Source organism: Onychomys torridus, chromosome 11, assembly GCF_903995425.1.
Source record: "Onychomys torridus chromosome 11, mOncTor1.1, whole genome shotgun sequence".
Classification (NCBI taxonomy): domain Eukaryota; kingdom Metazoa; phylum Chordata; class Mammalia; order Rodentia; family Cricetidae; genus Onychomys; species Onychomys torridus.
The window spans coordinates 17,140,747-17,155,987 of NC_050453.1; the positions used below are offsets into that span (position 1 = coordinate 17,140,747).

General features: G+C 49.5%; 1 protein-coding gene across 1 annotated transcript in view; it reads right to left on the reverse strand.

The window, feature by feature from the left end:
• Positions 1-9,104, reverse strand: part of Kif26b (kinesin family member 26B) — a 426,094-nt gene extending 416,990 nt beyond the window's left edge. The window contains exons 1-2 of the mRNA XM_036202104.1: positions 8,185-9,104; positions 7,022-7,423 (exon numbers count right to left, since the gene is read on the reverse strand). Coding sequence (XP_036057997.1) covers positions 7,022-7,423; positions 8,185-8,247 — 465 coding nt within the window. The 5' untranslated portion in view covers positions 8,248-9,104. The remainder of the gene's footprint in view (positions 1-7,021; positions 7,424-8,184) is intronic.
• Between the last annotated feature and the right edge of the window lie 6,137 nt (positions 9,105-15,241).

Here is a 15,241-nt window from a genome sequence, read left to right on the forward strand (position 1 = left end):
ACAGATAAAATACGAACTACTGAAGTACATTTCCTTGTAAAGTGCTGAGGTTGTATAGCAGTTATATAGTAGTTAGTGTTTAGCTCTGTGGCCCATTGGGTGATCTTCTGGGTACATCATGAACAGTATAGATCAATTTTATGTTTCCCTAAATAGCCATCATGCAGTTGTTCCCAAACTTTTATCAAAACACCTCTTGTCCTACAACTGATTTAAGATGCCACTATTATAACAAACCGCATTTTCAGTTGTACTCAGGTCTTTTCCTGGACTTTATATGGTGTATTTTTCAATTATTAAAAAAAACAAGAACAAGAAGAATAAGAATAAGAACAAAACAAGAAGGAGGAGGAGGAGGGAGAGAAGGAGAAGGAAAAGGAGAAGAAGAAGAAGAAGAAGAAGAAGAAGAAGAAGAAGAAGAAGAAGAAGAAGAAGAGGAGGAAGAAGAAAGCTTGGCAATGTGTCTTACTGTTTGGTAGGGGTAGCCCTTAGCTACATAGTGAGTTCAAGACTGACCTGGGCTGCATGAGGCACTTTTTCAAAAACAAAAAGAATAAAACTTAGCTGGGTGGTGGTGGCACATGTTTTTGATCCCAGCACTCAGTAGGCATCGCCAGGCGGATCTCTGTGAGTTCAAGGCCAGCCTGGTCTACAGAGCGAGATCCACATGGAAAAACCCTGTCTCCAAAAAACATTAATTAATTAATTAATTAATCAATTAATTAATTAATTAATTAGTAAGGAAATAAAGACAATTCTTGTGTGACAGATGCCTTTCTACGGGATTTAAAGGCCATTTTTCTCCGGAGGTGTTCTGGAGACGGTCCAAAGACAACAGCCTCATACAAACTGACAAGATGTTTTAATAAATATTCCAAACATAACTCAGGGACACAAATGTACCCCACGCTTTGGCATCTCTACCAGTGTACATATGAAGGATCAGCTGGTGCCCAGAAGAGAGAAAGATAACTGAGTCCTCATTCCACACGGCGCTCCGAGACCACTCAACAGGCGATAAGGAAAGGAAGGATGTCTAGGAGCACACAAGGGTCAAACAACACCGAAAAGGGGTAGGAGAGCCTACACCACTAGCTGGCTTGTAATCGTGGAGGATCAGAGCGGCAGGGAAGACTGGTGCTCCATGTATGTGGCCCTGAGGGTCCAGCTCTCGGCTCCTTTTCTTGGGTCAGGATAGAGCCGTGGCAGATCAACAGGGTGAAGGTAGACAGAGGGGTTACTTCTCCAAGTACTTCAACATAACTTCTCCAGGCCCAAGGTGCCCCAACTCAAAGAGTTCCTCAGGATCTCGACAGAGTCGTGGATTCCCATCGCCCTGGTCCCCGAGGATGAAGTTGCCAACTGAAAGCCCAGAAAACTTTAACGTTCTCAAGCAGCAACCCCTCACTTGTTATTCTAACAGTGACCCTCAGGGGTTGTAGAGGGAAAGGGAGCTCAAATCCCCTTATTCTCTGTGGTGTGTGTGTGTGTGTGTGTGTGTGTGTGTGTGTGTGTAACTAAAATAACCACAATAAGCACCTATAACTCTAAGACAAAGAAATCACACACAGCTTTATTTTGCTCTGAGACTGTCTGTCTGTAATCTCAGCACAGTGCTCGGCACACAGACAATAACTATTCATCATTCACCATGGCTCTCAATGGCGCTCACCGTCATGTTATTAGCTGATGTCCAGCACAGTCCGAGACCTAACACCAAAGAGGAACTGATACGACCTTAATTTTAATTGACCTAACCATTCCAAACACTGCCAAACTACCAGCCTCAGCCATTTAAAAAGAAAATCACATTTCTAACGCAACTGTCCTACCCATCGGGCGTGGGGAAGAAATGATTACCGGTCAGGGAGTTTTTCAAACAAATTAAATCACTACAAAAACTGACCATGCTGGTTCCATACTTAAAAGTCTGGCAAAATGAAATGTAGTTGAGGAAGAAATTGACAATCTTCTGTCCCCACTAGGAACATGTTTATAAACCCTGGAGATGGCTCAGAGGTTTTCAATGATAAATGCTGCAGGATATTTTTCATGACTGCTGTTATGTATCATCTGTTCTTTTATTTCAAAGAGCCAGAGGATGAGGAGGGGCGCTGTGACATGCTGTCTTCCAGAGATGGCACGGCTGTCACTGTCATGAGCTCACAGCAGCTGTGGTTACCTGCACAAGACCTACACAAGATGAAGACACTCAAACTTCAGGCATCAGTCGGGGTAGGTGATCCTGAGGCTCCCGAGGCTCCACCCCACACTGAGCAGCTGCTGGGGAAGGAAGAACCCTTCTTTGCTTTCTTTCGAGACTGTGGTCCCGGGTGGATTTCCAGTCCTCTGTTGGATGGCTATACCCATGCACATGCGGGCAACACTGACTGAACTCAGTGGCCGTCAAAGAATAAAAGGACATGAATTTGGGATGGGGTTATGTCGGGGTTGTGGGGCAGGGAGGAGCTGAAGAGTAAGGGGAGGTAGATAAGATCCTATTTCACTGTATACATGTGTGAAATTCTTGAAAATAAGAAAAATGTCTGCATATATGTATGCACCATTTACATGCCTGGTGCCTACAGAGGCCAGAAGAGGGTTGGAGTCCCTGGACCTGGAGTTACAGAAGAAGGTTGTGAGCCATCATGGGGGTGCTGGGAATTGAACCTCCATCCTCTTAAATGCTAAGCCATCTTTCCAGCCCCCAGTAAGGCAACATTTTTAAAATACTTTCAAAATAAATAGTTTTCTAAAGATGCTTTTTAAAGATGTGTTCTTAGAGTAAGGGAATTTTGGCTGGAATTCCTCCATAATTAGTAAATATTTTAAATGTAAGTTCTATTTTATCTATACATTATACTACCACGGCTTTTGGGTGGACTCTTGAATAGAGTTATTTTTCATACTCCTTCCTCTTTTGGAACTGGTAAAATACAGAAATATTTATTTATATCTCCCCAAGTCTAGACTTCCACGGGCTCTGGCTATTTCGAGCCCACGTTTGGTGTCTTTAACCCCTAGCACACATTCTTGTCTTTCATCTCTGTGATTTCCAGCCACCCTTCTCAGGGCGTCTGGCTGATCTTGCTGATATTTCTGGGGCATAGATGGACTCAGAATATGTGACTGAGAAAAAAAAAAGGTCAGATAGGACCGTAGCTCTGGACCTTCCTTTTACCTAAAAGGAGATTTTCTTTTATTGGTATGGAAATGAGCAGATGTCAGATAACCTTCGCCCAACCTGGAGCATTCACGCTTACTCCAGGGAATTTCTTCAGGCTGGTGTTTCGTGGGCTTTCCACAGTCAATTCAAAAGTTCCGTCACAGCTATCAGAATGATCTAGGTTAGCTCAAAAAAGGGAGAGATTCATTCCTTAGCCCCTCTTTCTGGCTCGGTGCCTTGACTGTCTATACAGCAGGACAGGCACACTCATCACGACTCAGGAAATGTTTTTTTTTTTATATTTACACAGTGAAATGCGTTGGGGAGACAGTGGGGGAGACAGTGGAGGAGAGAACGGTCCTCACTTAAAGTTCCAACACGTTCCCACACCCCCACTCGTGTTTTATTCAAGCACTTCCACTTACGCAACGCTGAAGGAGAAAGGATATAAGCTGGCAAGCATTTCCTTCCTGAGGTAATAAAAGTCAGTCAGAAGGCTTTACGACCTGACACCAGGAACACACATCTCCTTGCCCAGGTAAGTTGCTATGGAGAAAAGGAATTCAGAGTAGAACTGTCGCTCCTGGGGTCTTGGAATAACCAGCAACAATCTGTTTGATAGCTGAATCTGCCTCTGCTCTTGGTCTCCTCTCTAGAAAATTCAAATTACTACCCATCACCATCCTCTCTGCACTTCTTGCCTCTGTCAACACCACCACTAACCCGGTTACCCAGCAACATCCACGCCGCATAATGGTCTACCCTGAGTCCTGTCCTCCAGTGGCCACACAACTGGTCTACCCTGAAGCCCTGTCTTCTAATGGCCACATAACTGATCTATACTGAAACCCAGTCCTCCAGAGGCCACACAACTGGTCCTGAGCCCTGTCCTCCAGAGGCCACACAACTCTCGAGAATGCTCAGACTCAGGTGGAGACTCCAGCAGCACCAGAGCAGTCTTCAATATGGGGGGGGGGGGGATGGAGGGGGGGATGGGGGGGACAATCAGATGTCCCTGCAGAGACTATCCAATACTTCATCACTTCTCCCCACCCAATTGTCCTCAAAATAAACTGAGAGGAACTCAATAGAGCTTGCTACCTGAAAGTGAGCACAGGGAGGAAAGTCACATGACAGCCCAGTGATGATGATGATGATGGAGCAGGGAACACATCAAATAAGAACCTGAACATGGGCAGCAGCTTTCAACCAAAACCTCAAGTTCTACAAACTTAAATCTCAAGGATATTGTCCCACAGATGAATGTCAACCTTGTATCTTTCTCTGAAGAACGGAGGCACTTTTCAAACCTTGCCTTGTGGCATCCAACAATCTGTTTTTTCACTGCTGTGCTAATGGGAAAATCGAAAATAAAATGAAATCATAAAGAATTAATGAAAAATATTGTATTGAAAAAATGAGAAAACTGACTCACTAATATTGTGAAATAAATTAGTGGTGCAAAAGAAAAAATTAGTGGTGTAAAAAGAACCCAAGCCAAATCCATCCTGAAGTAACAGGTTTCAAGGCATGCTCTTCTATCTTCGACTTTGGAATGACTATGTAGAAAGCTTTTCATACCACCCAATACAGTTAAGCACTATATTTGAGAAAATACTCCAAATACAGTTAAGCATCTTAAGTGAATTGTGAAGATGATTTTTACTAATTATCCCTCAAAACCTAGTCTTTATCTTCCCAGACTCTTGTTCTCCAGGGCGAATTACATGTTGGAAGTCACAATGGCATCCCTTGTTCTACTGAAACTTAACCCCTTCAGTGCCTGCAGGGTGGAGGTCTACAGTTTGCTCATAAATCCAGCTCTGAGAAGATATGCTTTGTCTCCACTGGACAGGGCCCACCATGCAGAGAGTACCAGAGAACAACAGCACTTGTTTGATTAAAACGCTGCACAAATGTTACAGAAATCGCATCTAAATAGAGGGTGACAGTGCTTAACATATACGCACATCCCTAAAGTTACCATTCTCAAGCACAATCAGTGGCTAGTTAATATTAAGGCTCCATATCTCATGTCTCACTAGCAACGAGCTAGCCCCAAAGCGCTCTCATTCCTGGCTAAGGCCTGCATGCTCCCTTGTACCCAACGCTATCTATGTCTTGATGCAACTCCAGCAACTGTTTACGACGTTCAAATGTGCACTCAGTCAGTGACTCACGGCTTTCCTCTCGATGCCCCTGGATCAGTGGAGTGCTGATGCTTGGCACATCCAAGACTGCATCTGGAGCCCTCACCTCCCTCTAATAGGATCGGTTTCTCAGTCTCACTTTATTTCAGCCAATAAATAAAATCAGCGCATATATTGCACTGCCTCTTACGCAGTGTGAAATGAATTTCTCACGTGGCTTCAACGAAAACAAAGGCCGAGTCTATCGCACACACAACCCCATAAATCACCAAGCACGCGGTTAAGCTTCAACCTCTGTTTCTTCCTGTCGGTGGTACTTCACCCCTTCCCTTTTCAGGACAGGAGCTGGTGCCTCTTTACTTTTGCACAATCCAAACAACAACACAAAGAAGCCCTCGTGAGCATGCAACCTCAAGAGTGTCCTGAGATCATTTTGGTGGCCTGTGACTTATTAGGATTACAAATACCAGACACTGTCACCTCCAGCGCAGTATCTCAAATCTATGCCACATTGCCAAGTCTCTTTCACCCCGCTCTACATTCTGCTCTTTGCAACACTCAACATGGATGCCAATAAACGATGGACGGAGGGTCCATCAGAAGATGAACTCTGTGTGGACAAGGATGACCTCCACATGGACCTGCTGTCTTCAGGGATGTACTTTGAACTGGGCGGGAAATCAAGGAATATTGATGGGGCGGGGGGACAGCGAATAAGTCTGTGGGCGGGGAAAGGTGTTAAATCCGGGCAGTGTAGTAGGGTGTCCTAGAAGATTAATGGTTGACCTACAAAAATGCCAAACTGACAATAACCCAGAGTTAATTATTCTTGAGATAACTTCTAGATTTATAAAACCAATTCTCCTGGTGGTGATTTTTCACATTTTAGATTTTACAAGAGTCTGTGGGTGTCTGTGTAATTGAACCCTGGTATAGAAAACATCCGTGTGTGTGTGTGTGTGTGTGTGTGTGTGTGTGTGTGTGTGTGTATAAGCAGATGAGGCAAGCAGATGCGGTTACTCCTAAACGCCGCTATTCGGAATCACAATATTTCATTTCAAAAGTCACACACACACACACACACACACACACACACACACACACACACACACACACACAGAAAATGCCATTGAGCAGTGTTGGCAGCCTTCACAGCAATCCGCTGTGTTCTTGTTTCTCTCTAACCTCTGATAAAAACTCTTTGAAGTGGAAGAGTAAATATTATCATGTGATAGTACTTGGACCCAACTGTGCAAATACAACTGCTTTGTGTTCCGCTCTGGGGGCTCCGGGCCGGCAACACCACGCAGACAGGGTTGCTATGGAGGAACCAATGTGCTTATTAAATAAGCCCCACGAGCAGGTCAGGATACATCTTGGCGCTGACAGTGAGCCACCTCTTAATCCTCCTCATGTAGACACACGGAGTGTTCAGGGAGAAATGCTGGCTTTGGAAAATGTGTTTCTGTGGTGCTAGGAAGGTAGGGCCACCACAAATAAGCCATGGGAACCCTCAGGCCCCTTTTGGCTTGCTACTGCAGGATCGCAGGAGGGCGAGGGGAGAGAACAGCGGGGCAAACCCGCTGGGGGCATCCCCCTGCGCCACCAGGCCCGTTGCAGAGCTAGGGGCCTCACACCCAGACACCCCGAGGCGGCATCTTAGGGTGGGGCGCAGCTCCCCGCAAAGCACCCCTCCGTGGCTCACCTTGCCCGGGAGGGGTCCCGGCAGCAGCAGCTTGAGAGCCTGCCTCTTCAGCTCCACCAAGCGGGCATTGCAGTTCTCGCACCAGACGCCGCGGTCGGAGCCGGGGGAGGAGCCGCCGCCGCTGCCCGAGCCCGGGGATCCAGTGCCGAAGCCCGGCGAGCCGCCTAGGGAGCCCGGCGAGCTGGTACCGATGCCCGGAGATGCGGGGCCCGGAGAGCCAGTGAAGGAGCTCGGGGACGAGGTGCCCGAGCCCGGGGACGGGGTCCCCGACGAGCCGAGCGCAGAACCCGCGCCCTCGGGGGTGGGCCGGCTCCCTGAGCGAGACTCCTCGTACGCCTTGCGGTACCAGCTCTCGGGGGAGAAGGGCGCGGCGGTCTTGGTGGGAGAGCACACTTCATTCACCTGCCGGAGAGACACGCGGCGTCAGGCCCTGCCGGGCCACCGGTCCCCGAGCAGAGCCTGGAGGGCTGGGGGCAGCCATCCTGCCCGCACTGCTGCGAACCTGCCCTCCGTCTACCTCCATCCCTCAAGTGACCTGTCCTTAAACGTGTCCAACCCACCCTCGCCAGGGTGACCGCGCGCAGGTCCCCCTCTCTTCCTCCTGCGGTCGGTAGAAAGGCTTAGGGGGGTTTGGGTGTCCTTCGGCTTCTGCGAGAACACCCAGAAATCCAAAGCCCCGCTCTTTCAAACCCGGTACCCCCCCCCCACACTTCCAGCAAGAACCTAGGTACACGGTCCTGGAACACCATATCCAAGGGATGGGTGATTGTGACTTCTGGGTATTTACTCATTCGGGTACAGCCCTCCGGGTCCCGCAGGTAAATGGAAGGGGCTCCCGGCTCCCTCCCGGGCAGAGAGCCGAGGGAACCGCAGAGGAAATCCTGGGAAACGCTCCCCTTCGGTCTAACTCTGCCTCCAAGTCCCGAATACTGCAAAAGTTAAGGGTGAGGGAAAAGGGAGGAACCGAGGACCGAAGACATTCCGGGAGCCAGGCGAGCTGCAGACCCGCCTCCACGCACGCACGGCCCCGCCGGTCCTGGAGACGACGGTGCACCCGAGAGTTGGGGGGCCATGAGCCCGCCGTCGGTTCCCAGGAAGCGGAGGACACCCGCCCCGATAGGTCCCCGGGAACGCATCTCTGCGTGGACGCCGCCACAACTTACCCCGTATTTCTTGCCCCTGGTGGAGACCGCAAGCCTCTCTTTATTTCCAGCTACCGAATTCATGGTGGCTCTTCCAGAGGAAAGGGTCTAAATGTTCCCACAACGCTACATCCAAAAGGTCTGCCAACCCAGAAGGCGTCCCCTCTCGTGGTAGGGGGTTGGTCCTCAAGTCAAGAATTCTTAATGGAGGGTTGGGAAGAAGGCAAGCCAATGGCCCCCAGAAGTGATAGCACCAATTTGCAGGGAGGGTTGAAGCGGCTGGTGGCTCTCAAATAATGGGTTTCCTCATCTCTCTGCCTCCTCTAGCCACGCGCCCTCTCTTCGCCGTCACATCCAGATCGCTGGCATTTTCCTCCGCCGGGCCAGCGCGTTCTCCTCCAGCGGAGCCGAGAAGGAGGAGGACCGCGAGGGCGCAGGGCGGCTGCAGGGAAGGTGGGCGAGCCCTCGCCGAGCCGAGCCGGCGGTGGGAACTTGCCTCCTTCCCCGAGCTCGCTAACTGAGTTCAAAGAAATTCTCCCAAAATATAAGGATCCAGACTCGGGGAGGAGCCTCGGCGTGTCGCGGAGCCAATATGCGCCGGCCCGTTTTCTCCTGACAGTTGCGCGCAGGGCAGGGAGAGGGCGGCTGTGCGCCGGCGGCGAGCAGCTCGGGGTCAGGACGCGCGTGTGCGCCCGGGTGCAGCGCCGAGCCTAGGGAACCGCGACCCCGCCACCTCGGAGCCCGCCCGCCAGCCGCCGCCGCCGCCGCCGCCTCGCCCGCCGCGATCCATTTACGGCGCGGCGCTCGGGCCTGGCATCGCCAGGCGCAGCCCGGGCGGGGGTGGGGTCGTAAATCTGGCTCCGGGCAGGGAAGTTGCTGGCAAGGGGCCCGCGGCCGGGGGCTCCGGTGCTACCCGCCGTGCGAGCCTGCAGCTCCGAGCCGGCCGAGCTGCGCGGAAACGCGGCGCCCGGGCCTCCCGGGCCCCCGGGGAGCTCGTCTCTTCCTGGCAAGGCGTGCAGGTCCGCCTTTGAAACGCCGTGCAAACGGATTGAGTCACAAACAAGTCCGCAAACAGGCCGGGGCCAACCCCCCGCCCTTTGTTCTCCCAGACCTGCCTGGCAAACCTTTGCCTGAATCGCCCTCTCAGCCCCAGCCGGCCAGGGGGTCCTTCTCCCCCGGACCCCCGGCCTGAGCACCGGGAGTCTTCAGCCCCCGCCCTCCCTCCGGCCCAAGCCCCCGTTAGTGATGGGGAAACCTCCCGAGACAGGCACAGGTGAGCCCAGGGACCCAGCGCGCAGCTGCCAGGCTGGGGAAACTGAGGGATTGGCCGCGCCGCACACGCGCGGGAGGACTGCGCGGGCCTGGAGAGGGGGGTGTGGCGCGAGCTGGCTTCCGGGCCGGGATCGGTCCCCTCGCCCCCTTTGCGCGTTTGCCTGTGAGCACCCGGACCTGTGAGATCTCCAGAGCACCCAGCTGTCGCCCTCTGTCTGATTCCCGTCCCCCACCCCCACCTCGCGTAGCGCCCCGGAGCTCAGGAAGCCGGTGTACGCCGGGCTCCACACGTGGCTGCTCCGGGGTGTCATTTTTCATTTCCCGGGAGGACATTTCTTCTGGTGAGCCGGCAGGTCTATTTTGTTGTGACCTTTAATTAACACCCCGCGAGACGCCTCCTGCAGGACCAGCCGGGCGCGGAGATCACGTGCGGTGTAATGGCATCCCGGCACCCCGGAAAGACCTGGCCTTGGGCTAGGCGGGGACAGGGGGACATTTCGGGCTTTCCTAGCCGCTGTCTTCCTTCTGACACATGGATAAGCAAGGAGGGGGGACAGAAGACAACAATTGGGGTGCTGGAATCCTGGGGCAACGCCCCCCATCTTGTCCTGCTGGAACCTTCTGTGCCTTCCCGGCGCAGCCACCCCCCTCCCCGCACGCTAGGCAGCCCGTGCACCCGGGATCTTTCACTGCCTCCAAAGCGAGGCGAGAAGGTCAAAATGAAGATGTTGAAAAACTGTGGAAGTTTCCATTACGTTCCTACATCCAATTTCAACGCGATCATATCTGCAGAGGACCTTAGGGGGACAGGTAGCCTCCAGGCAGCACATGCCGGCTGCTGCAGCCACATCTGTATTCTGCCTAGGTGCCGCGGAAAATATCGTCGCCATTAGCTACGCGCGGCTTATCAGTCCCAAAGCAGCATGTGGCCAGGTGAAATGGACGAGCCTGTGAAGCCCCGAGTGGGAAAGGTGGGGTGTCGATGGGGGGAGAGCCATCGCTGAGCTACGCGATTCACCCTCAAGAATGATGAGCCCAGAGCGGATCTGATGTGCATCCCAAAGTATCTGCGGCCCACCGCGTGTTTGATGAGCTCCGAGCGCCCTCTGTTGGTGAAATTTTATATCTGGCGGCTCCCTCAAGAGAGTTGATGTAAAATCTACATACAGTGAAATGCGTACATTTTAAGTGTAAAATTCCATGAGTTTATATATATATATATATATATATATATATATATATATATATATATATATATATATATATATTCAGTCTAGTATAGTCCACTACTCAATTAAGATGTAAATTCTTCTCATCGAAAAATATCCCTTCGTCCCAGGCAGTCCCCACTCCACATTAACAACTGGCAATCGCTGTACCGACTTCCCGTCACTACAGATCAGTTTTGACTGATTTTTTTTTCTTTTTTTTGGTCTACAGAATCCGTATGTCTTTTGTGTTCGGCTTAACATGGGTTTGGGGTTTCCTGTTACTGTTCGCATGGGTCTGTTTCCTATTTTGCTGTCTTACATTCCTCCCTTCCGCTTGCTTTCTTGTTAATTGAATAATGTCTTCATATTCTCTCATGCCTCGCCTGGGTTTCTAGCTCTAATGACTCTCATATGAATTTTTGACTCAGCGAGGCCTGTTCAGGGGTAACACTGCAGAATTCACTAAAACGTACACTTCAGCGGACCCAGTTCCATTTACCACCGTTCTTTGAGCTAATGATTTAAATCTACATATTATAAAATCCACAACAGGATCATTTAAATTATGTTTTAACAAATCTGCCTTTCCATGAAACTAGGGAAAAGATGGGTTTTTTAATGTATTTACCCAGTTTTTGCATGTCTGTATTCTCTGTCCGCCACCCCACCCCATCACTCCCACCCCCCAAGTAAAATTCCAATTGAACTCTTTTCTTTTAGCCTGGAGAATGGACTTCCTTTAGCATTTCTTCCTTTCTTTTTAAAATTTACTTGTTTCATTTTATGTGTCGAAGTGTTTTTGCCAGGGTGTGTGTGTGTGTGTGTGTGTGTGTGTGTGTACGCGCGTGCGCGTGCGTGTGCGCTGTATGCACCCCTGATGCCTAAAGAGGCTAGAAGACAGCTGCCAGACCCCCTGGAACTGGAGCTGCAGGTTGTGAGCGGCCAAGTGGGTGCTGAGAACTAAACCTGGATCCTCTGCAAGAGCAGCCAACGCTCTCAACCCCTGGGCCGTCTCTCCGGCCCTCCTTTAGCCATTCCTGTAGTGAGGGACTCATAGCAACAAATTAGCTGCCTTACCTCTGCTTAGGACTCCATTAACTGGATATAGATTCTCTCCACGGCGGTGGCTTTTCTTTCCGCCCTTTAGAATGTCCTCTCTGCCTTCTTCTTCTTCTTCCTGATTAGAGGTGAGCGGCCATTGCCGTGGATGTTCTGAGCTCTTCTTTTTATCTTTCTGTCTCAGGAGGCTGACCAAGGCACTCCTGGATATGAGCTGTGTCTCTTGTGCTCAGGGCTTGCCGAATTCCTAGAACCTGCAGTTAGTATCAGTTACTTTTCTGTTGCCATGATGAAATACCCCAACAAAAGCAACTTTCGAAAGGAAGAAGTTCATTTGGGCTCACCTTTCCAGCGGGTAAGGGTGCATCATCTTGGGGAAGGCAGGGAAGGCACGGTGGCTTAAACGGACAGATCTCATGTCAGTCACGCACAGGAAGCAGAGAAAGAGAGAAGACAGTTTGGCCAGGCTATAAACCTTCAACGCCCACCCCAGTGATGTCCTTCCTCCAGCAAGCTCCACCTCCTAAAGGCTCTGTAACCTTCCCAAACAGCCGCACCAACTGGGAATCAAGTGTTTGGTACATGAGACTACAGGGGACATTTCTCATTCAATTGACCACAAAGTTCATCTATAAAAATTTTCACCAAGCTTAGGACATTTTCAGCCACTACTTATTCAAATCCTTTTACTGCCCCATCCGTACCTTTCTGTCCTTCTGGGACTCCAATACTGTGTATGTTGTCATCACTGGCTCACTTTACGTCAGGTCATTTCAGTTTTTCTCTTATTAAGTTCACTAGCTCTTGCTTCCGCTGTTTCGTCACTCTGGTGAACATTTCCCCTGTGTGTGTGTGTGTGTGTGTGTGTGTGTGTGTGTGTGTGTGTGTGTACACGTGCGTGTGCATGCATATTTATCTAAATCTGTGTGTTTGGTTTAAATTCTCTAACAGAATAATTCCATCTTACCCCCCTCCTTTGTTAGGACGGTTCTATTTAGTTGTTGCCCTTAAAACTAATAAAAACAGCTCTTCGTCCTGAGACTTGTTCTTCATACCTAAGACGTGGTCCTTCTGGGGTTTCAGCAGAAGTCATACACGCTTCCCAGGCATCTTGAACTTGTCACTGAGCTCAGCTTCCCTGTAGCAGGTAAAACCTCTGCTCGGCTCTTCGGCCATCTGCATGTCACTTTTCCTGGACCTCTTGGAGACCATCTCTGTTTCAGGGCTCAAGGATGCTTCAACCCAGTGAAAGAGCGTGAGGAAACTTAATGCAGTCTCCAAGACTGCCTTCCTATAACTGCCTCTGCTCCAGGGTTTCCCTGCTCCCTTTTCATCCACTGATGGCCCTGAACACAGCAGACACAATTTCAAACCATGAAGAGTGATTCTCTGCAACCTAGGCACTGGGCTCAACAGAACCTTCCTCTCGGGGCTGAGTGCCTACCTGCTGTTCACCTCTTCGCATTTATATCTGTGGTCATAGAGGGACCAGAGACATTGCTTCTCACCTGAAGGTATCAAAGGAATCAACTAATTACTGTTCATAGAAGTTTTGAGCTGTTACAAATATATGATCTCAGGGAGCTTTGAATTGGTTTGCTGTTGGTGTTCTTGTCCATTTTATCATTTTTTTAATTTTATAATTAATTTAATTTTACATATCAGCCACAGATTCCCCTGTCCTCCCTCCTCCCACCCCCCAATCCTCCTTTATCATCATTTTTGATAGAAAGTTCAATTTTGTATGTAAGACACTTGCTCCCTAATTCTACTGCCAAGGGCTTCTTCTAGAAATCCCCCAAGGAGCCCACCCCCATGCTAGAGGTAAAACCCGGGCCTCACACACACCTGCCAAGTGCTCTACCACTGAGCCACACCCCAGCTGAGGCTGTTACCTAGTTTCAAGGGGGTTTTCTGTGGGGTACAGCCTGTGGAGATGAGCTGTGATTTTATTTTCTATTAAACGGAAGAATTCTAAAGACAAATAAACCTTTGCAAAGGAGGATAGGTGAAGTGGGTGGAATGTTTCTCAATTCTTCACATTCAAGGATGTTGGCAGAATTTCTTCAGGATTTAGCTTGTTTTTAAATATCCTTATTTTAGGAATGAAAAGAAATCATATATTGGCTTATAACCATCCAAAACTTCTATGAACTGTAATTAATTGATTCCACTGATGCCCGTGGGTAAGAAGCAGTGTCTCTGGTCCCCCTGTGACCACAAAATACAAATGCAAGAGTTCAAGTCCACTGTCTGCATAATAATGAAGTTCATAGCCACCTTCTTTGTTGTTTAATTATGACGTGCACAGAACTTCTCTGGGAATGCTTCATGAGCTTTTATATTTCAGAGCATCCCATTTAGCTTCCCCTTTGTTTATACCTCACAGATGAATGGCTCATAAACTTTATAGCTAAAATATATGAAGCCATATATGTTTGCAAGAGCCCAAAAATACAAGTCAGAAATAAAAACCCCAAATCAGTCCTGCAACTCCTAATTGCTACACAGAGCACAAAATATAGCAGATTCCACTCCTTTTTACTATCTTTCCTTTGAACTAATTCCCATATCAGTCTGGGCAGCAACATGCCAGCGGAGCCGGCAGTGTGCGTGCCAGAGGCGGCTGGGTATCTCCTTGAAAGATAATTAAAGCAGCTTACACTGTCCGTGTGGCATCTTGATGAATATGCAGACAATATTTGCATATGATCCACTGGTGTTCTGGGAGCACATGATCATGGGTGGGCTGCCAAGCTGATTTTAATATGCGTGATTGGTCACCTACTGTAGTGGAAGAGGAGGTCATCCTGTGAGCTGAAGAAGGTTTTCCACTCTTAGTGTTCTAAGAACGTCTCAACAGCTAATTACTTTGTTTTTAGAAATTCCTTTTGTGCTAAATTCCAAATCTTTTTTTTCCCCTCAGTGCTGGGGATGGAACCTAGGTTTGCCTGAGCTAAGCAAGTGTCCTATCCCTGAGGTATACTCGCAGCCCAGTTCCAAGCCTTTGCCTTCAGCCCCGAGTTCCCAGATTCAGAAGAGAATGGGAGAGAGAAAGACGGTGTATGGGCAAACGCCATGTGGCTAGAGCAGTCCTTCCTGTTGTCAGACAAAAGCTGTCATTTGAGAGAGTAAAGAGCGGTGGGACAGAGAGGCCTCAGCCTGCTGACCTCAAGTGCTAGACTCTGACGACCTTGGCCACCAAGGAGCACAGGAAGTCACCTGCTTCGAAAACGGATCACAGTGTCCCATGTGTCACTGTTTACAGTGATGAAGAAGAAAGGCCCAGCCTGAAGTCACTGTGGGGCATGCTTGTGACGCCTGCACTCGGAAGGTGGAGGCAGGAGGACCACAAGTTCAGGGTCATCCTTGGCTACATAGTGAGCTTGAGGCCATGTTAGAAGGAAGCGGAGTCAGAGAGGGAGAAGGGGGAGGGGAGGGAAGGAGGGAGGCAAAGTAAAGAAGCAGAAAAGCTGTGGAAGTTCAAGATCCAGAATAGAACAAATTCACTGTGCCACTGGCAGACCAGAACACCC